This window comes from Macrotis lagotis, chromosome 4, assembly GCF_037893015.1.
Source record: "Macrotis lagotis isolate mMagLag1 chromosome 4, bilby.v1.9.chrom.fasta, whole genome shotgun sequence".
Lineage (NCBI taxonomy): Eukaryota > Metazoa > Chordata > Mammalia > Peramelemorphia > Peramelidae > Macrotis > Macrotis lagotis.
The window spans coordinates 258062261-258083606 of record NC_133661.1 but is presented as its reverse complement, the minus strand read 5'-3'; the positions used below and the strand labels follow the sequence as shown (position 1 = coordinate 258083606).

The 21346-nt window shown below is 35.3% G+C and overlaps 2 protein-coding genes across 2 annotated transcripts in view; both read right to left on the bottom strand.

The window, feature by feature from the left end:
- The window catches only part of PELI2 (pellino E3 ubiquitin protein ligase family member 2), a 142464-nt gene that overhangs the window by 42495 nt on the left and 78623 nt on the right, over positions 1-21346 (bottom strand). The window contains exon 3 of the mRNA XM_074235886.1: positions 104-205. Coding sequence (XP_074091987.1) covers positions 104-205 — 102 coding nt within the window. The remainder of the gene's footprint in view (positions 1-103; positions 206-21346) is intronic.
- Positions 17000-21346, bottom strand: part of KTN1 (kinectin 1) — a 524036-nt gene continuing 519689 nt past the window's right edge. The window contains exon 44 of the mRNA XM_074235873.1: positions 17000-17012. The gene's annotated coding sequence lies outside the window, so the exon portion shown is untranslated. The remainder of the gene's footprint in view (positions 17013-21346) is intronic.

Genomic DNA, 21346 nt, shown 5'->3' with positions numbered 1-21346 from the left:
TGAACAAAAATTTCAATTTCAAAATCAGATTCCACATCAAAAAAGAAGTATTGAAATGACAAACAAAATGTTATTTAAAATGTTCATTTTCAAAAATAGTTACCTGAAACATATCAGTATCATCATCATGTGTGTATTCCACCACTACTGTCTGATTTCTTGACAAAGTGTAAGAGATACTGTGTTGACCTTTACAGCTGATCACCTAATTGAAAAAAAAATTTTAAAAACATTTTAATTTCAATATGCTTACATCAAAAAAGTTAAACAACACATATTTACTATTGTACCTCATATATATATATATATATATATATATATATATATATATATAAAATATGCTGTGAGTGAGATATAAGGAAGTAAAAACACTGGGTTTCTCAAGGAGATTACAATTCAGTGAAGGAATTTAAGAATTTGTATGAGTGAATCAGGAGAAAAATTTACACTAAGAGACTTCAAAACTCTGGTCAATTTTGTGTTCATTTACGTTTTGGGGGTTTTTTTTAGAGTTTTTCAAGGCAATGGGTTAAGTGGCTTGCCCAAGGCCACACAGCTAGGTAATTATTAAGTGTCTGAGTTCGGATTTGAACCCAGGTACTCCTGACTCCAAGGTCGGTGCTCTATTCACTGTGCCACCTAGCCACACCTTCATTTAAGATTTTAAAAGACTGACACTGAAACACAGTATAGTATAAGTTCTCAAAATGTGGTACCTGGACCAACCCTTTAAGCGGTCTTCAAGGTCACAACTATTTTAATTATAATATCAAGATGTTGTATCTATTAAAATATGTCTCCAAACTGTGTATCTATATGAGACAGGTTTCTTCATACACTGCAATCAAAACAATATATCCCAAATGTAGAAGATATGAGAATTCAGCAGTCTTCTACTAAGTCATATATTAAAACAATGTTTTTCTCATGGTTTTTTACTTTGGAAAATAGTTATTTTTCATAAATTATGTTGTTACTATTTAGAAACTATCTTTTAAAATATTTCTAATATAGTAAATATTGATAGTTCTCACCCATTTAAAAATGGGTTATCAATAATTGTGAAGATAAAGGGGTCTTAAGACCAAAAAGTTTACTGATGATTTAATGGAATGAAGCAAACGTTGTCAGTCATGGCCAATTGACATTTTTGTCTTGACTATGTACACAGATCTTTCACTTGGGAGATTTTAATCATTTATTGAGAACTATTCTTTCATTTGGACTCTGTACTGAACATGTTCTGTGACAGTGGCAGATAACCTTTTCCATGAGCACCTCTTCCTGAGGTGCCTGTTTAGTGCCTCGCAATATATTTATTACCAGAGGGTTAAACAAAGTTACTTCTGTTGGTACAACTTGGAGGGAATCTTGCATAAATTTAACAAATGAATGGTAGACACACTGATGGAGAAAAGTCTGAATGTTGGCATTCTGCTCTACATAATTAAAGGTCTTTTTTATTGCCAACAGACTAGTGGAATTTCATATTTTCTTCACATTTTGACAAAACTGTATGATTACAAAGATCCATATGGGGTTGTCATAGAATTCTACAAAAATGTATCTATTCTCTTCTTAAACCTTTCATCAAAGATCAATTATAGTAACAGATTTTAGACAGTTTTATGATTTTTGATTTTTAAAATTAATTTTATAACTATAACAGAATTTTAATTTATAAAGATGAGGAGGGTGAATCCAGATCAATGGGCTAATTTTGAATAAATAGAGGGAAATTTGTTTATGTTCTATTAGGAAGACAACCAAAAGACTATATTTTGACTATCGATTAATTTGTATATTAAATGTATGAAGACAAACTAGACATAGGCTTTAGTGCAGCTTTAAAGAGCTTAGATAACTGTACTAATAATTTTGGGACAATTTACATGAATTTAGACTCTAATCAATGGGTCTAATTTAGATCCCAATACTAGAATGAAATAGATTTAGAGTCAGAAGATCTAGATTTGAATTCTGATATGGCTACTAACTAGCTGATCACTTTTGGAAAGTAACCGAAATCTCTTGACACCTTGCTTCTTTACCAACATAACAAAGGAGATTGAATTATATTTCTTTTGGCAATCTCCTATCTCTAATCTTCTGTGAAATTTGAATTTTTAACTTACTATTACCATGAAAAGTGTTAAATTTTTACAACAAAAAATAGACTATTTAAGATTCAGACCTTACTTTCTACTAGAAAATACAATAAATAGATAAGCAAATACAATAACTAATAAGGGTCAGGAAGGGTTTTCAAGTAGGAGATGCCAACTGTTTTGGGTCATACTTGATTTAGGTTTTATATTGGAATTAAATTAGAGCATTTACAAACCTTCTAAGTGTTAATCAAAGTTTACTGGTGAGAGGAAGATTATTCAGGCAGGCGACAGCACTGATTCATTCAGCTGGTCTGAGTTTCCTTCCCTAGTATTTGCTCCAGTAGAGGCCTTGAAGAGCCCCTGACTAAGATTAGGATGCACTGATTCTTAAACTTTAGATAACAAACCTCAGTGACTTGAGCTTTAGTTTCTAGGACCAATTAAGTTTTGAGAATGGTTTCAATACCTTTTAAGAAAAATCCAGGCTAATAGACACTACTCCCATGACAGAGATTAAGGATTTTAAGAGGTGAAGATGAGTAGGAGGTTAATTCCTGCATGGGAACAGCATGTAAAAAGGCATGGCTATGGAGATGGAATGTTGCAAGGAGACCATTTAAGAACAAAACGAGATTAGCAGAAAATGTGTCTGGAAGGGTAGCCTGGAGTCAGATTGTGAAAACTTTAAAAGCCAACTTGAGAGGTCTGTATTTTGTTGTAAAGTCTATAAGAGGGAGTCATGGAAGCTTATTGGGCAGAATAAAGTGTAGGCAGTTTTCAAAAGAAGAAATTACCAGTTAACAACCATGTGAAAAAAAGACTTAAAAAACCACTAATATTTAGAGGAAATGCAAATTAAACTAACTCTTAGGGCTATGAGACTGGCAAAGTTGACAAAAAAGGAAAATGACAAATGATGGGATTGTGGCTACTTAATGATTTGTGATGAGTTTTGAATTAGTCTAGCCATTCTAGAAGGAATTTGGAAACCTATTCCAGAAGTTATTCAACTGTGCATACCCACTGACCCATCTATATTACCACTTGGCCTATACCCCCAAAGACATAACAGAAAGAGGAAAAGAAAGACCCTTAAGTATAAAAATATTTATAAAAGCTCTTTTCCTGGTAGCCACAAATGAGAAAGTTTAGGGAATAGCTATACAAATAAATATAATGGAATATTACTATGCCATAAGAAATGATAGACCCATATGAACTGGTGCAGTGAAGATAATACACACACTTAATACATACCAGTTTTTGCAAGACTTTAGAACTATAATCAATGTAACAATATACCATCAATCCATAGGTTAAAAATGAAACATACTGCTCACTTTTGTCAAAAAGATGTTAAGACTTAAAATGCAGAATGAGACATACATTGTTATATACATTTTCTTTTTTATTGATCAATTGAGGGTGGGGGGTGGGCAGAAAGAATACTGTGAGAACTAATAAATGTTTATAAGAATGACAAAAGCTTTTTAAAGTCATACAGCAATTATTAAACTTTAAATAAAACAAAGATTCAATAAACTGATTATACTAAAATTAATTTTATGGATAATTTTCTAAATTAAAATTCAAAATAAACCTCAACCATATGGCAGCCAGGTTAACTAATTAAAACAGAACCTGTACTTCTTATTTTTGTTTTAAGAAAAATATGAGCATTCACGTGACATCAGTGTTTGAGGTTCATTCTACTTCTAACATAGACAAAATAAATCTCTCACAAATCATTCATTCTGCCACTAACCTTCATTATTTCTCTTTTAGATATTAATAATAAACATTTATCTGGTCTCCCTTGCCTCCAATATCTTCCTTCTCTAAGCCATTCTTTGGTATGTTTGTCAAAGAAATATTCCAATCAGTTGGGTCTAGTCATGCCAGTTCTGATTTTCAAGATCTTTAAGCAGCTCTCTACTGCTTATAGGATAAGGTACTTATTTCTGGCATACCAGAAAAATTGGACAACAGAGAGTTGATATTATCATTGGATTTAGAGTTATCAGAGTTGGTATGAATCTTACTGCAGATTCTTAATATTTAGGTGAGTATAGGAAAATGAGATCTGAGTCTCAATTTCTCCATCTGCAAAATGAGGATTACAAAATATTTAACAAATTCACAGTTAGATAAAGTATATGACTCTTTGCAAATCATAAAACACTATATAATTAAGCATTAGCTATTATCAAATTTACTAGCTTTCTCTAAATTTATTGAATTTTGTCCTGCCTCTTGTGTGGCCCATTCCTTATACCTGGAATAGATATTGTATATTCAAATTTTTTATTTCCCTTTAAGACTTTGAAACTTCCCTGATCATTCAAGAGGGAAGTCTTTATTTTTATGCCCAGTATCCTATACCTCTCTATTTGACTTCTTACGATCAAGAAGCCTTCTAAAAGTCCCTGAGGACTGGGATTATTTCTTCATCTCTATAACCATAGTATGTAGATTACTACACTATACAAAATAGGTGTTTAATTTAAATGAACCAGAATTTTACTTTAATTAAAAAGTAAGATTTTCAACTATTCAGCTCACTTAGTGAAGATAGATGCTGCACTTTCTGAGTGGCCATTCATTCACCATAGTAATACCTTTTAATATATTCCATTTTCTTTGCTACTTCATTCTCATATTGAATGACAGGCAAATCTTAAACTACTTTACTTTTATTGATAACTTATCAAAAACATTCACAGGTATTTTACTGTAAAAGCATCTAATCAAGAAGTTAATAAATTTCTGTAGGAATGTACACCCCACAGAAATAGGACTTATAAGTCAAAGCAAAAATCACGTTCAGGTTTTATAGTCACCCAAGAATGCAAATATCAGGAGATAATATAATCTTTCTAAGATTTAGTTTTGATATGCTTTCTTCATAAATTCAGAGATAATTTTGATATTACAACTAACTTAGTACATTTTCACCAAATGAAACCATCAAGCATTCCCAGACAATACTATGAGAACTGGTGACCTAGAACGATGATCTACAATGTAAGTGCCGTGGCCTTAACCCACAAGGGATAATGGCTTGAACAAAAAAGACATGTGATCAATGTATCAGTGAAAGGAAAAATGAGTCAATCCTGCTTTCCTTACTGATGACAAATGATAGAGCTTGTCTCTAAAGCAACCATGAATATCTTTATCCTCTCAAACTTTTCAAGTCCAGCCACTTTGTTCCAACACCCCCAATGAAATTGTGGGGGGGGAATAATTATAATCTATTTGTTACCTGGACAACCAGCTCAGGATCTATACAAGTCCCAAAGGTAAAATTCAATTTTCTCAACATAACCATCTCTGTCCCCCCAGGTCACTTCATGGCTTTGATAGGTGCCTTCAGAGGGTGAAATCTTTACTGAGGCAATAAATGGTAGGAAAAAAGGGCAGACTCTTTTACTTTTTTTGTTTTGAGCAAGGCAAAGAATCAACTAGGAAATGCAGTAACGGATAAATTGTGAATAACCTATCCCCCCAAAATGCACACATCTTCCAAACTGTCTGTGTCCCACTATCTTTCCAGGTATGCAGGCTCACCACCTTAAGAGTTCCAATTCTCCCAGATCTCATGTAGCCAATCACATGTCAAATTTTGTCATTCCGAACTCCACTTCTCTCAACTCTGTCCTGTTTTTTCCTACTTACATAGACAACACATTTCAGGTACTCATCACTTTAGCCCTGGACCATTCTGATGTAATAGTCTAATTGGTCTCCCTGCCTCAAGATTCTCCCCCCTCCCCCAGGTCATAACATTAATCAAAACTGGGGGCTCCCCACTGACTCTGGGATTATTTATGAATTCATATTTATCTTATATTTTTATTTCTATTTTTGTATAAATTTTCATAATGTACATGATGATTAGCACAGTAGGTATATATATATAATTTATAGACTGGTACTGTATCTGTTATTTCATTAGTATAGGAAATTTGAGCATGATGAAAGTTGTTCTACCAATGTCAGCAGATTTTCTCCACCTTAGAAATTAAGTTGTCCAAGGTCACTCAGCAACATTTGCCAGAGGCAACATTTGAACTCAGGTCTTTCTGGATCTAAAACCAGCTTTCTCATGTAATTTAGAAATAATTAAATATACACAATATACATATATCTCCTGACAGTTTGTGCTAAATTTCATTTTGACTGGTGTGTAATTTTTAAAAAAAAGTTTAGGGACCACTACTGTCTTAAGTAACTTTCAAAATATGGCAGCCATGATGGCAAAGTGGCTGGAAATCATGTTATGAGGAACTGGGCACATTTAGTCTAAAGAAACCTTAATGGAGCAGGGAAAAGTTATCTATGTCTTCTTTGATTCAAAGATTATTCTTTGAAAAATGCTCCAAATCACAAATAACAAGAAAATTGAAAATCAAAACAATTCTGAAATATTCCCAGAAAAATGGCAAAGATCAGGTGTTAGAAACAGGTGACTTTGTAGTGGCTGTATAATCATGCAGACTATTACACTGTTGGTCAAACTCTGAATTTGTATAGTCGTTATAAAAACAATTTAGAATTATACATTAAAAAAAAAGACCATATCATTTGCCTGGAAGATCCCTTCACTAGATATATGCTCCCAAAGCAATTATCAAACTATTCACTGCAGCATTTTTTTTTTTTGGTGGTAGCAAAGACTTGAGTTTTCTACCACTTTTGGGAAGGTGTCATGTACAAGATAAAAGTATACTCCTTTTTTATTCCCATTTAATTTCCTCCAGGGTTCTATCATATCCAACTTTGTTAAAATTCTACTGAACTCTTTCATTTCCTCCTTCTATACTTTGCAGTTAGTTTTATCTAGGTGTGAGAGAGATAATTGTGATCCTCAACTAAATAGAGTTTTACTTTCTATTTCCTCCTAAAAGGCATTTAACTTTTCCTTTAAGAATCTGGATGCTATACCATTGATGCGTATGTTAAGTATTGATAATGCTTCATCATCTATGTTACCTTTTAGCAAAATATAGCTTTCCTGATTATCTCTTTTAATTAGGTTTATTTTTACTTTGGCTAAGATCATGAGTAAGAGCTTTGCTTTTTCTTTTTAACTTCAACTGAAATATAATAGATCCTGTTGAATTCTGGTTTCCACTAAATCCTGCTATCCCTGCTTCCATTTTATAGCTAAGTTCATCCCATTCCCATGTTATCATTGCTAACTGTGCTTCCCTCCATCCTATTTTCATCTAATTATCCTTTTTTGGAGGTCCTGTCTCTTGATAAATTGTTTTGCTTTTGATCACTGTCTCCCTTAGCCTATCCCTTTCCTCTTTCTCTCTTGCTGGATAAGATTAATTTTTTATATGTGTGTGTTCTTCCCTCTTTGAACCAATTCGGATGAAAGTGAGGTTCAATCATTACCTATTTCCCCCATTGTAAAAACTCTTCTTTGTGCAATTCTTTTATAAGAGATAAAAGAGGCAGCACTTGAACTTTCTGGATTCATTCTTCCCTTACTCCTCCCCCACCCCCACCTCTTTTCCCAATATATTCCTTTTCTTTTGAGATGATTTCAACATAACAGTCTTATATATCTTGCCCTTTGTCGAAATCTCCTTTAATTGTCCTAATAATGATAAAGTTCTTAGGGACTACATATAGATCTTTCCATCTAGGAGTAATCAGTTTAACTTTAAATGCCTTATAATTTCTCATTCATGCTTAAGCTTAAATGCTTTTTTGAGTATTGTGTATGAATTTCAAATTTTGTATTCAGCTTTGGTGATATTTTCATCAGAAGACTTGAAAGTCTTCTATTTATTAAATGTTTATTTCTCTCCCAAAAGTATTAAATTCAGTTTGGCTAAGCATGTTATTCTTGTTTGTAAATTATATCTCCTTTATTTTATGGAATATCATTTTCTGAACCCTTTATTTTTTTTTTTCATAGTAACTGCTAAATCTTGTGCAATCCCAACTGTGGCTTCATAATATCTGAATTATTTCTTTCTGACTGCTTGTAATAATATTCCTGAGAGTTTTTGTTTGGGAATCTTTTTCAGAAGATGATTAGTGGATTCTTTTCAATTCTATTTTATTCTCTGGTTCTAAAATATTAGGGAAGTTTTATACTTTTCTTATACTACCTAGGTTCTTTTTGTGATCATATCTTAAGGTAGTTCAATAATTCTTAAGTGATCTCCACTCAATCTATTTTCTTTTGTTTTTGCAAAGGTAATGGGGCTAAATGACTTGCCCAAGGTCACACAGCTATAAGTATCTGAGGTCAAATTTGACCTCAGGTCCTCCTGACTCCAGGGCCAGTGCTCTATCCACTGTGCCACCTAGCTACCTCACTATTCAATCTATTTTCAAAATCAATTGTTTTTCCAATGATATATATTTTATATTCTCTATTTTTAAAAATTTTTTAACTTTGTTTTTATTATTTCTTAATGTTTAAGAGTCATTAACTTCCCTTTGGTCAATTCCAATTTCTAAGGATTTATATTCTTCAGTAAGTTTTTCCTGCCTCTTTTTAGTAGTCGGTTTAATCTGCTGGGTTTTTTTTTAGGTTTTTGCAAGGCAAATCGAGTTAAGTGGCTTGCCCAAGGCCACACAGCTAGGTAATTATTAAGTGTCTGAGACCGGATTTGAACCCAGGTACTCCTGACTCCAAGGCCGGTGCTTTATCCACTACGCCACCTAGCCACCTCTTAATCTTCTTTTTTAAGGATTTTTTTTCAATATTTGTGACTTTTACCAAGATGTTAATTCTTTTTCATAATTTTCTAGCTTGCGTTTGCTCTTGTTGTCCCTTTTTGTTCTTTAAAAACTCTTGCCTTAAGTTTTCTTGTCAACATAATAATTTTTATGGTCAAGATACCTTTATTATCATTATTATTGTTTGTTTACTCATTTTTCCACATCTATTTCTTGACTTTGAATTTTATGTTGTAGAATTGGGTTTTGCTTACTGGAGGGAAAAGACATGGGAGGGAAGGAGATGAAGTAATTGTCTCAAACTTTCAGGCTTTTATGCCCTATTGTTTTTATAGTTAGGACTGGGGATCTTTAAGTTTTTGTGTTTACAAGGTGATGTGATCTAGGAGAAGGGTAGTCAGTGCTCTCTTCTGATCAATTATCTGATTATCCTTACTACTCTCTCTCTACCTGGGAACTATACAGAACTGGGACTGAGCAATGGATGTGTCAAATAATAACTGGTCATGTGCACAAGGATCCTCTTATTCTCTTTTTGACCAGGTGTCTCCCCTTACTGTCTCTGGATGCTAATTTCTCATTTCTGCCACTACTATTTTCACTTCTACTGTTGTCACTAACATTTCCAAAGCTCATGGGCTAGTGCTGCTTTTGCAGCCCTGTGATCCTTACCAGCCCCTTCCCAGTGTCTACAAACCTTTCCTTCTGTTTTCTCAAATTGTACTGAGCTGGAAAAAATTACTCTCTTTTACTTTTTGTTGGTAGAATTCAAGTTGATAGACTTTTTAAGTTGTTTAGAGAGGAATGTTGGGAGAGTTTAGAAAAAAAAATGTCCTCATACTCTGTCATCCTAACTCCATTGCTATTACTCAACAACTGAGATTTAGTTACTATTGTTTATGCTACTACAATCTAGGTGTTGATCATTTGGGAAACTGCTAAACAAATCATGGTACATATATAGAGAATATTATTGAATGAATGAAGAATTTATTAAATATTAATTGCAAAGAAATTGCTAAACACAGGGGATACAAATAGTGGAAAAATGTAGTCCCTACTCTCAAGAAGCTTACATTCTAATGGGAGAAAATGCATATGGAAGCTTTCAGCTGTAAATCAGATGAGAAAAAAATGGTCCTTAGGGATCAAGTGGCAAAGTAGATTTTATCACTACTTCTTTAATGTCATTATCCAATGATAAAATCATATCAGTTCCTGATGTTGAACCATTTGGCTAAGCAAGGACATTAGTGGCAAGAATTTTATTTTATGGTATTTCAAGTAATTGTATTTGTGCACCTGCAGGAGCAGTTGTCTGACTTTCACACTCCACAGGAATTGTTTCCCAGGAATTTATCTGAGGATACTGGATCAGAAATATAGCTATTCCTGAGGCTCTTAAGTTCAGGGTTCTGGGTGATTTCGAACAGTGGATGAGGGGAGCTGATGTTGGTGATGGTTTTTACTTTCCTGGAACATACTGCTTTAACATCGCACTCAGTATGTTACAGCATAAAAATCAAGGAGTACAGGGAATTCAGAAGGCATAGGAAGACATATACACTGATATTGAGTAAAATAAGCACAATCAGGAAAGTGATAAATAACAACAACATTAATGGGGAAAATAACATGAATGTAATTTAATTATAATGACCAAACTGGGCTATAAATTAAGAAAATATACTTCACTATAAGGATGAGAGACTACTGTTACATAATATTTTATATACTGTAATGTGTAATTGGTCATCATTAATTTTGTTAACTGATCTTTTTTTTTCAATTCTTTTTAAAGCTCCAATAAAAGGAATAGTGTATTCAGTAGGCGAGTAAAAGTTGTTCATTCAAATTTATCATTATCATAAAACATAAATCAAAAAATAAATTATTTAACATAAAATTTAGAAATTTCTCCATTAAAGGATCAGAGGCTTTGGAATATGATATTATGCAGAGAGAGAGGAGCTAGAATTAAAATCAAAACTCACCTACCCAGCAAAACTGAATGCAATTTTTCAGGGGGAAAAATAGATATTCAATGAAATTGAAGATTTCATACATTCCTGATAAAAAAAATGAAAGCCAAACAAAAAATTTGATTTTTAAAAATAATATTCAAGAGAAGCATAAAAACGTAAACAGAGGAGAGAAATAATAAGGGATTCAATAAATTTAAACTACTTATATCCTTAGGAATATTATCAGGGCAATTAGAATGTGTATAACACAGACAGATGTGAGTTGCCTATGATGGGATGATATTAAAGAAAATTAAGGAATGAGAAAGAAGGATGAACAGGGAGAAAGGGAAGGGAGATTTATAATGGAGAAAAATATCACACGGAAGAAATTTTACAGTGTCAGAAATACTTGAAACTTACTCTCATTGCAATTGACTCAAAGAGGAAATAACAAACCCTCACTTGGGTCTAGAAATCTAATTTATCAAACAGGCAAATAAGACAGAAGAGAAATAAGAGAAGGGGGAAGGTAACAGATAGAAGGAAGAGCGGATCAAGGGAGGTAGTGGTCAGAAGCAAAATACAAAAGGAGGGACAGGGTGAGAGAAAAAATAAAATAAAGAAATGGGACAGATAGGATGAAGGGAAATATAATACACAAATAAAGTCAGGTCTGAAACAGAATTGTAAAAAATATTAATTGCTCATGGGTAGGCCAAAGCAATATAATAAAAATCACAATTCTACTTAAAGTAATTTAGTTGGTGTCATGCCAATCAATATACCAAAAAATTATTTTGTTGAGTTTGAAAAAAACAATAACAAAATTCATCTGGAAGAACAGGACAAGGACAAGAAGATCAAAAGGATTAATGAAAAAAATTGAAGTAAGGAGACCTGGCCATACCAGCTTTCAATCCACCTTAAAAGCAGCAATCATTAAAATAAATATTCTGGTACTGGCTAAGAGATAGAGTAGCAGATCAAAGAAATAACTTAGATAAACAATTCACAGTAGTCAATGACCACAGTAAACTAGTGTTTGATAAATGCAAACCATAGATTTTTGACAAGAACTCACTTCCTGGTAAAAACTGCTGGAAAAACTGGCTAACAGTCTGGCAGGAACAAGGTATAGATCACCACACAGACTACAGACTAAGATAAGGTCAAAATGGGTAAATGATTTAGACATAAAGGGTGATAACAAAAGAAAATTAAGACGCACAATAGTTTATTTTTTTTGATCTATGGAAAAAGGAAGGATTCATGACCAATGAAGATAAGGAGTATTGTAAAATGGATAATTTTGAATATATTAAATTAAAATGTTTTTGTGCAAACAAAAGCAATTGCAGTCAAGTTTATAAGGAAAAGTGAAAACTGGGGGGAAATATAACGTAGTTTTCTCTAATAAAGGTCTCATTTCTCTGATATATAGATACTTTCGTACATGTCATTCCACAATTAAAAAATGGCCATACCTATGAACAGGCAGTTGTCAGAGGAAGAAATCAAAACTAGCTACTGTAATGGAAAAAAAACTGCTCTAAATCACTAGTAATTAAACTATATAACTATATATATATATATACATATATATATATAATGCAAATGTGTTAACTGAACTCAAGAGCAAAGTTATTAGAGCATATAATACTGATCAAGATGAAGTCAAAGTAAGGAGAAAAATTTCTTAATGAGATTTCAAACTACAAGTCATTTAATTTGAAGATGAGAAGGGAATACATTTTCCTGAGATAAAATATCTTTCAACTCTTATTAATACTATAATTTTAGGTAATTATCATTAGACATTGGAAGAAAAACATTATATTCTTCATCCTTTTTGATAGTAAAATGACAAAAGGCTAATATTAAGCTATATTTTAATATAATTTTGATTAAGCATAACACTGAGACCTGAGATACCAAACGTTATTTGGCAGTAATGTGAGTTAATACAGTTACTGTTGCTTTAAATTGGGTTACCTTGTTGCAAAATACCTTGGTAAATGAGGTGGAACTATAGGATTCAACTTCGACAAAAATAAGTAACTGTTGAACAGCTACTGCACTTTCTTATAGAGTGTATTTGAATCAAAGCAATCTAAATTTACCTTCTTACATTTTTGGTGGTATAAATATGACAAATTTAGATCCAACATAAAAATTCAAATATTTCAGTCATATGAGGATATAGATGGTAGCACCATAAAAGGACACTGTTCTATAGAATGTCAATCAAACTGGAACCAGCTTCTAACCTGTACATAGCCAGAATCAAATTGAGCAGATTAGAGACAAGAGAGACAGCTATCAAACAGAAGTTTAATATCAGAGTGAGCAAAATTATGCCTACAAGTGAAAGTCCTCCTGAAGGGGAGGTTTCCTTTCCTGAGGGGGAAAAGACAGAGTTTATATTCATAAATCATGGGTGGGCTGAACCATAATATAATTATTTTTAGTCCTTGAGTTGCTGTTCCCTGGCAGGCTCATGAGTGGTATTCCTGGATCTTGTGGAAACAGTTCTTAAGTTCTATGTCTCAAGTCTTTAGGGTCATAGTCACTTTGGGGTACAGAATCAGAGTTCTGTGACAGGATGAGAGTCCAGTGTTGAGAGTGAGCACGTCAGGAGATGTGATGGATGTTGGTCTTCAGGTCCCTTGGAAATAAGGAGAGTTAAAATCATAAATTCCTTAGTCAACACCTGGTGCTGGTCAAAGCAATACACTATGTCAGAGGTGAGATCATCCACAGTGCAAAGAACTATTGTTATACCAAGCTCCGGGCAGTCTAATTGATGAGCCTTAGCTCTAGGGAAAAAAAATGTCTCCAAAGTATTCTGATAGGAAACACATGTCCAATTATATTCTAGAATAGATGATAAAATCAATCAATCAACAGGTATCTATTAAGTATCTATTAGTATATGCAAAGCACTGCAGGGGCCAGGATTACAAAGACAAAGAATAAAACAATCCCTACTCAAAAGGAGCTTTTATTCTAATGGAGAACACTACCAAGACTTGTATAAGTTTATGTAGAAAAACTTTAAAAACAGTAAGTATAAATGAATGTGAAGATAATTTAGGTGAGATGGCACAAGCAGCTGGCGAAAGAGGAAAGGTTTTGAACAGAAAGTTCAAGTTGTAGCCTAGAGGAAGAAAAGCAGTCTATGACACAGAAGTCAGAAAAGAGTATATCAGAATTATGAGAGATACAGAAATGAGATGTGGAATATGGTGTATGAGGAACAGAATGAAAATGAGGCAGAGCAATATACAATGAGTCTGGAAAGATAGGTTGGAAGATTCTGGCTAATATTATTTCCTCAAGAGAAGGAGAAAGTCTAGGTCCCACATCCTAAATCACCAAGTACACTAAATATGATTGGAAATAAAAGCCTTGTCATGATAAATAACAGGTTTCCTTAACTGTCTCTTGTAATTAATTATTGGGCATTATGACTCTTAATCATTCCTCAATTTTGAAGAATTGTTGTTTTATGGTAAATCAATTCACAAGATAAAAGCAGAGGGATTATATTTATTGAAGACAAAACATGGAATCCAAAAGATTTCTCCAGCTTATTTCACTTCTGTAGTTTAAAGGAACTAATTTCAGCCTAAGTCATCCCTATATAATCACCTTTATTTGAGGACACAGATGAACACTTTCCATATGGAATAGTAAAGTATTCATCGTTGACATAACTTACAACTAGTTACAATGAAAATAAACTCCATGAAAAAATTCTTTGAAAATGACAATATAGGCAAAAGAAAAATTGGAAAAAGAAATGAGATACAAGAAAACTAGTAAAAGAAAATTGACAGTTTGTCTAAAAGAGGCATTTAAAAAAACTGATGAAAATAATTTACCAATGGTTAAATAGGCATAAAAATTCACTGAAGGAAAGAACTCCTTAAAAAGTAGAATTGGTCAAATGAAAGAGGTACAAAAACTCAATGAAGAAAATAATTCCTTCAAAATTAAAATTGTGCAAGTAGAAGCTAATGACTCCAACAGCTATCGAGTAATAATAAAAATAAAGTGAAAATAAAGGAAAAAATAGAAGAAAATATGAAACATTTCCCTGAAAAAACTGACCTGGGTAATAAATTGAGGACTGGACTAACTGAAAGCCATGATAAAAAAAACAGCCTACAAATCTATAAGGTAAAATAGGAATGGAAAAAAAATTCACTAAATACTTCCTGAAAGATATCCTAAAATGAAAACTCTGAGAAATGCTAGAACCAAATTCCGGAGCCCCCAGGTCAAGGAGAAAATACTACAAGCTGTAAGAAAGAAATAATTGAATTATCACATTGTCATAGACAATTCTTCAATTAGATCTTCAAGATGTCCTTTATTGCTTCTTCTGACCCCTTGTGAGCACTTGCCCTGTGAGTTCACCATAAAATAGCTTTTTTTTTGACAAGTGTAACTGGCATTCTAACAATGTATCCAGTCCATTGTAGTTGTACTCTCTGTTGGAATGCTAGGTAGTCTAGCTCAAGAAAGGTCCTCAGTGTCTGATATCTTCTCCTGAGAAGTGATCTTCAGAATCTTCCTAAGACAATTTAAATAGAAGCAATCCAGTTTTCTAACATGGCACTGGTTGACTGTCCAGGTTTCATGGCATATAGCAGAAAGGTCAGCACAACAGCAATATAGACTTTCAGTCTGGTGACCACCAGTATAATACCTCTTCTCTGTCATACTTTCTTCTGGAGCCTCCCAGATACTGAGCTAGCTCTGGCAATGTGAGTGTCAACCTCATCATCAATGTGTCCTTCCTGGGAAAGGCCACTGCCAAGGTCAGTGAACTTGTCCACAAAACTCAAAAGGTTCCACATATGGATGGTGTGGTGCTGACTGATGGAGCACCTGGGTTTTTGTGATGTTAATTGTTAGACCAAAATGAGCACAAACAGCAGAGAATCAATCCACACTTTGTTGCATCTTAGCTTCAGAGGCAGCACTGAGTGCACAGTTATCTGCAAACAGAAGCTCCTGCACTAATACTACCTCCACTTTGGTCTTGGCTTAAAGTCTTTTCAAGTTGAAAAATTTGCCATCAGTGCAGTAGCTGACCCGGAGGCCATTTTCATCCTCAGTGAAGGCATTTGATAACACGGCTGAAAATATCATGCTAAAAATATGGGAGCAAGGACACAATCTTGTTCCACTCCTTCGTTGACTGGGAGCATCGAGAGTATCATCCACTATCTAGAACCTGGGTATTACATATACAATACTGATGAACTTCTATAGAAACCAAATTTTATCATAATTTCCCATAAATCCTCATGACTGACAGGTAATGGGCTTGGTTAGATCTACAAATGTATACAGACCTCTATTCTGTTCTTGACATTTTTCCTGAGCTTGTCAGGCAGCAAACACCACATTGACTGTTCCTCAACCCTCTCTGAAGCCACTCTGGCTCTCAGGAAGACGACCAAATTCCAGGTGAAGGATCTGCCTATTGAGAAGGACTTTGGCAAGAATCTTACAAGCAATGACTAAAATAGAAACACCCTGGTGATTGTCACAGGACAATCTGTTCCCTTTACCTTTATAGAGATGGACAATAGCAGCATCCTTGAATTCTTGGAGGATAACCTCTTCATGTCATATAACCTGGAGGATTTCAGTCAGTTTTTGGATGAGCAATGGACACCCCCCCCATCTTGTAGAGCTCAGCTGGAACAGAATCAACATTAGGTGCTTTTCCACTTAAAAGAAGCCTAATGGTATTCAAAACTTCTTCAATTGGAACTTCAGCTAGAGACTGATTGACTTCAACTTAAGGTAAAAGGTCAATGGCTTCTGTATTGATTGATGATAGTCTGTTGAGAACACTATGGAAGTGTTCATCCCATCTCTCTAGGATCATGTCCCTATTGTTAATCAATGTGGATCCATCAGCACTGAGTAGTTGGGATGTACCATATGTCTTTGGCCATAAATAGGGAGTCACTGGCACAAGACCGCAGCATAGCATGCCTTCATCAGTGAAGTGGCTGCACTCTATGACGAAGGGAGAATGAAAGCAGCACAAAGGAAACATGACATCTGTAAATTTAGAGTAAGCACCCTAGGTGTTTAACATGGGCTATTTGGGCCTGACCTATGGTAGAGCATTCCAAGCTTGTACTGGTTTGATGAGCCAGTAGGATACACTGCAATTTGTTTCAAATACAGTGATGTCACTTTGGTCTTCTTCAAAAACAAAGGACAAGAAACCAACCAACCAAACCAACCAAGTCACAGTCAGGATCACACAAGATATAGCAGATTAGATTTTAACAGATTAGAAGGCTTGGAATATAATATTCCAGAAGGAAAAGAAACTAGGATTACAACCAATTACCCAGCAAAACTGTGAAATAGAGGATTTTCAAGCATTCTTCAAGAAAATACTGGAATCGAATAGTAAATATGGCATTCAAATACAAGATGCAAAAGAAGCATAAAAAGGCAAATATGAGAGAGAAATCATAAGGGAATCAATAAGGTTAAACCATTTATATTCCTATATGAGGAGATGATAGATGTAACTCCTAAGAACTTTCTCATTATTAGGGCAGCTACCAGTCTTACTTAGAGAGTTTGGGTGTTAAGTCTAATAGGTTGATCTCAAAAATAAAAAATATATATATAAGAATGAGAAAGAGGAATGCACTGGGAGAAAAGGGGAAGGAAATGGTGGAATGGGTAAAATTATCTCACAAAAAAGAAGCATGGTAGAGCTTTTAGACTAAATGGATACTGGGGGGGGCAGTGACTGAATTTCACTGGAATTGGAATTGGTTCAAAGAAGGAATACACACACACACACACACAAACATACAGACACAGAAACAAATGGGTACAGATCTGTAGATCTTTCTAACCCAGGGAAAATGGGAAGAGAAAGGGACAAAAGAAATGGGGATGCATAATGCAAAAGGGAAGGAAGATAAAGAAAGGAAGTGGTCAAAAGCTAAACAGACTTTTGAGGAAGAACAAAATAAAAAGAGAGAGAGAAAAAGATAAACAGACGAAAATAAGAAGAAAATAGGAAGATAGTAATCCTAACTGTGAATATGAAAGAGATAAAAGCATCTATAAAATGGAAGAGGTAGCAGAATAGATTTGAAACCAGAATCCAATATAGTTTTAAGTTATTTTCTGTACTTTAAAAAGAGATGCAAACATAATTAAAACATAGGGATGAAAAAGAATCTATTACGCTTCAGTTGAAAAAAGAAGGTGGAGATAGCAGTCATAATCTCAAAGCACAAGTTAAAAACAGCTTTACATAAAAGATTATCAGGGAAATTATACCTTTCTAAAAAAGATAACAAAGACAATGAAGTAATATAAAAATTTTACAACAACTTTCTCTGATAAAGGTCTCATTTTTCAAATATATAGGCAACAGAATTAAACTTATAAAAATAATTAAACTTATAAAAATAACAATCATTTCCTCAACTTGATAGATGGTTAAAGTATATAAACAGGCAGTTTTCAGAAGAAATCAAGAGTCATATGGAAAAATGCTCTAAATCTTTACTGATTAGAGAAATCCACACTAAAACAACGCTGGTATCCCTTTCCCCTCTCAGAAATGACAAAAGTTGAGCAGGATGAGGGAAAATAGGTAAAATGATAAACTATTAGTGTCGTTATAAACTGGGGCAATTATTCTGGAGAACAAAGAGTGAAAAAATTGTGCATACCCTTTGACCCAGCAATACCATTCCTAAGTCTACACCCCACACAGATCAAAGAAAAAGGGAAAGGATCTATATAAACAAAAATCTTTATTATAGCAGCTCTTTTTATGGTGGCAAAGAATAGCAAACTGAAGGAATGCTTATCAACTGGGGAATGGCTTAAAAAAAGTATAATATGTGATTGTAATAGAATTATTTTGTAATAAGAAATAATAAAATGAAGCAGGATTTTTCAGAAAAAAAAACTGGGAAGACTTGTGTGAACTGATATAAAGAGAAATGAACAGAACCAGCAGCCTAGAGGTTCCTGCTTGCCGGGACCCGTGAGGCCTGCGCTTCTGTTTCCTGGATCTGGGCTGCCGGTCATGTTAAGCACCATGCCCACACAGAGTGTGCTGAGTGCCATGACTGCTCTCAGGAGATCGTTCTGGCAGAGGTCTCCCTGCTGATCTTCCAAGTTGTGCCTGGTTCTCCCTGGGGTACAGGTCAGGGAACTTCTTCTGCTGCCCAGAGCCATGGCTCCCAGGCTCCCTGGGGCTATTCCCAGGAGGCTGAAATTTCTTCACTCTGGTGGGGGCTGCCCCTCTAACCCCGTAAAACAGTTTTTCCACTATTTTCAAGGTTACCTTGGGCTGGAGAATTGCTTCACTTATCTTTCTGTGGGTTCTATCTCTTGAAAAATTAGTTTGAGTCATAATTTTAAGATTTGTGAAACATTTTGGAGAGAGCACCTGGGAGAGGCTCTTCTTCTGACACCATCCTGGCTCCATCCCCCTCCTTCACTCATTCTGGAAGAGGACCATGACACCAGGAAGGTGATGAAAGGTCACCACCTTCACTTTCTCTTCCAGATCCATATGGGTCCAGCAGTCAGATATGGATCAGGAAGACTAGAGATCTCCCTGGATGCAGTTTGTATGTATACAAAAGGTTATTAAATGCAGGATAGCTTAGAAAGGAGGATACAAGTATTTGGGGAGATAAGGAAAGGCTTCATGGGAAAAAAAGCTTCAGTTGCAGCTATTTTATGATGACGACTTTTCATCTGAACCATGCAAAGGAGGGCTGAAAATAAATGCATGTGGAAACATACACACAAAATATACAAAGTTAAACAAAGAAATAAATTTAATACAGCAAGGAAATAGGAGGATGCGACTAGGTGGCGCAGTGCATACAGCACCGGCCCTGGAGTCAGGAGCACTTGAGTTCAAATACAGCCTCAGACATTTAATAATTACCTAGCTATGTGGCCTTGGGCAAACCACTTAACCCCATTGTCTTGAAAAAACTTTAAGAAAAATAAAAAAGAGAGAGAGAGACAGAGACAACAGATGAAACAATAGAAAAACAAGAAGGGGGAAGTTTAAAGCAAAAGGACAGGGCTGAGGACTTCTGGCTAAGATGGCGGAGAGAAGACAGGCGCAGTTCTAAAGTCTCCTGATCTCTTCCCCATCTATCACATGAAAAAAAACCTCTTAAAAGAAATCCGAACCAGGAAACCCAGAAAGAAAAGCCAGGAGAGGAACATTTACCTTAGGATTTGTCTCCCGCAGCAGCCTTGGCTGAGTACTGGCAGGTGAGTCTGAGCTCGGAGGGAGGAACAGCCCCAATCAGCCAGACTAACAGCTGAATTGGAACCAGAAGTCTGAGGGCCCAAGAGCCGAACCTGCTGGATCAGTGGTAGGGCTGTAGGAAGGGGGCTTGGGTCCACGGGGAAGCAGAGGAGCTGGTGTTGGTGCTGTCCCCCTGGAGCTTGGGGAAGGGGCCATGGGGAGAGGTCTGGTGCAGAAGAGGTAACCACACCTCCATTGCACTGAGGCCTCCTCCAAAACAAACAATTGCAAACTACTTCTGCCTCAGGCCCAGGTGTGTGAGCAAAAGAACCAGCCCAGCTGAGGAATGACCTCAGGCCAGGGTAAAGCCCACCATTGATTGAAGGTAAAAGAATTCAATAGTTCCAATTCCTTCCCTCAAGCAAAGGGAGAAGGTCTCACAACCAAGGTCACAGACACTCCAGAGAAAGCAACCAGCACCTCCTACTGGCCAGCCAGAGAAACTGCACTCAGTAAAGCCTTTGGTGATCCCAAGCCCAGGTGAACCACCCCACCCCCCAACTCAAGGTCTCAGCATAATGAAGAAGGGTGAGTGGAAATGTGGATCCATAGAAAAATTCCTGGAAGAAACTGTGGTATATGTATGTGATGGAATACTATTGTTCTATTAGAAACCAGGAGAGATGGGAATTCAGGGAAACCTGAAAGGATTTGCATGAACTGATGCTGGATGAGATAAGCAGAACCAGAAAAACACTGTACACCCTAACAGCAACATGGGGGTGATGATCAACCTTGATGGACTTGCTCCTTCCATCAGTACAACAATCAGGGACAATTTTGAGCTGTCTACAATGGAGAATACCATCCGTATCCAGAGAAAGTTGCTGGTCTTTTTTTAAAGTCCACAATCCTATTACTTCAATTTAGAAAAAAAAAAACGTTATCTTATCATGTAATTTTGGTATCTCTTATACTTTATTTTTCTTCCTTGAGGACATGATTTCTCGACTGCCGACCAAGATGGCGGAGAGAAGACAGGTATAGTTCTAAAGTCTCCCAATCTTTGCCCCATCTATCATATGAAACAAACCTCTTAAAAGAAATCCAACCCACAAACCCTGAAAGAAAAGCCAGGAGAAAGAACATCTACCTCAGAATTTGTCTCCCCCAGCAGCACTGGATAAATTCGGGCAGGTGAGTCTGGGCTCAGAGGGAGGATCAGCCCGGGATCAACCAGATAACAGCTGAATTGGAGCCTGGAGTCT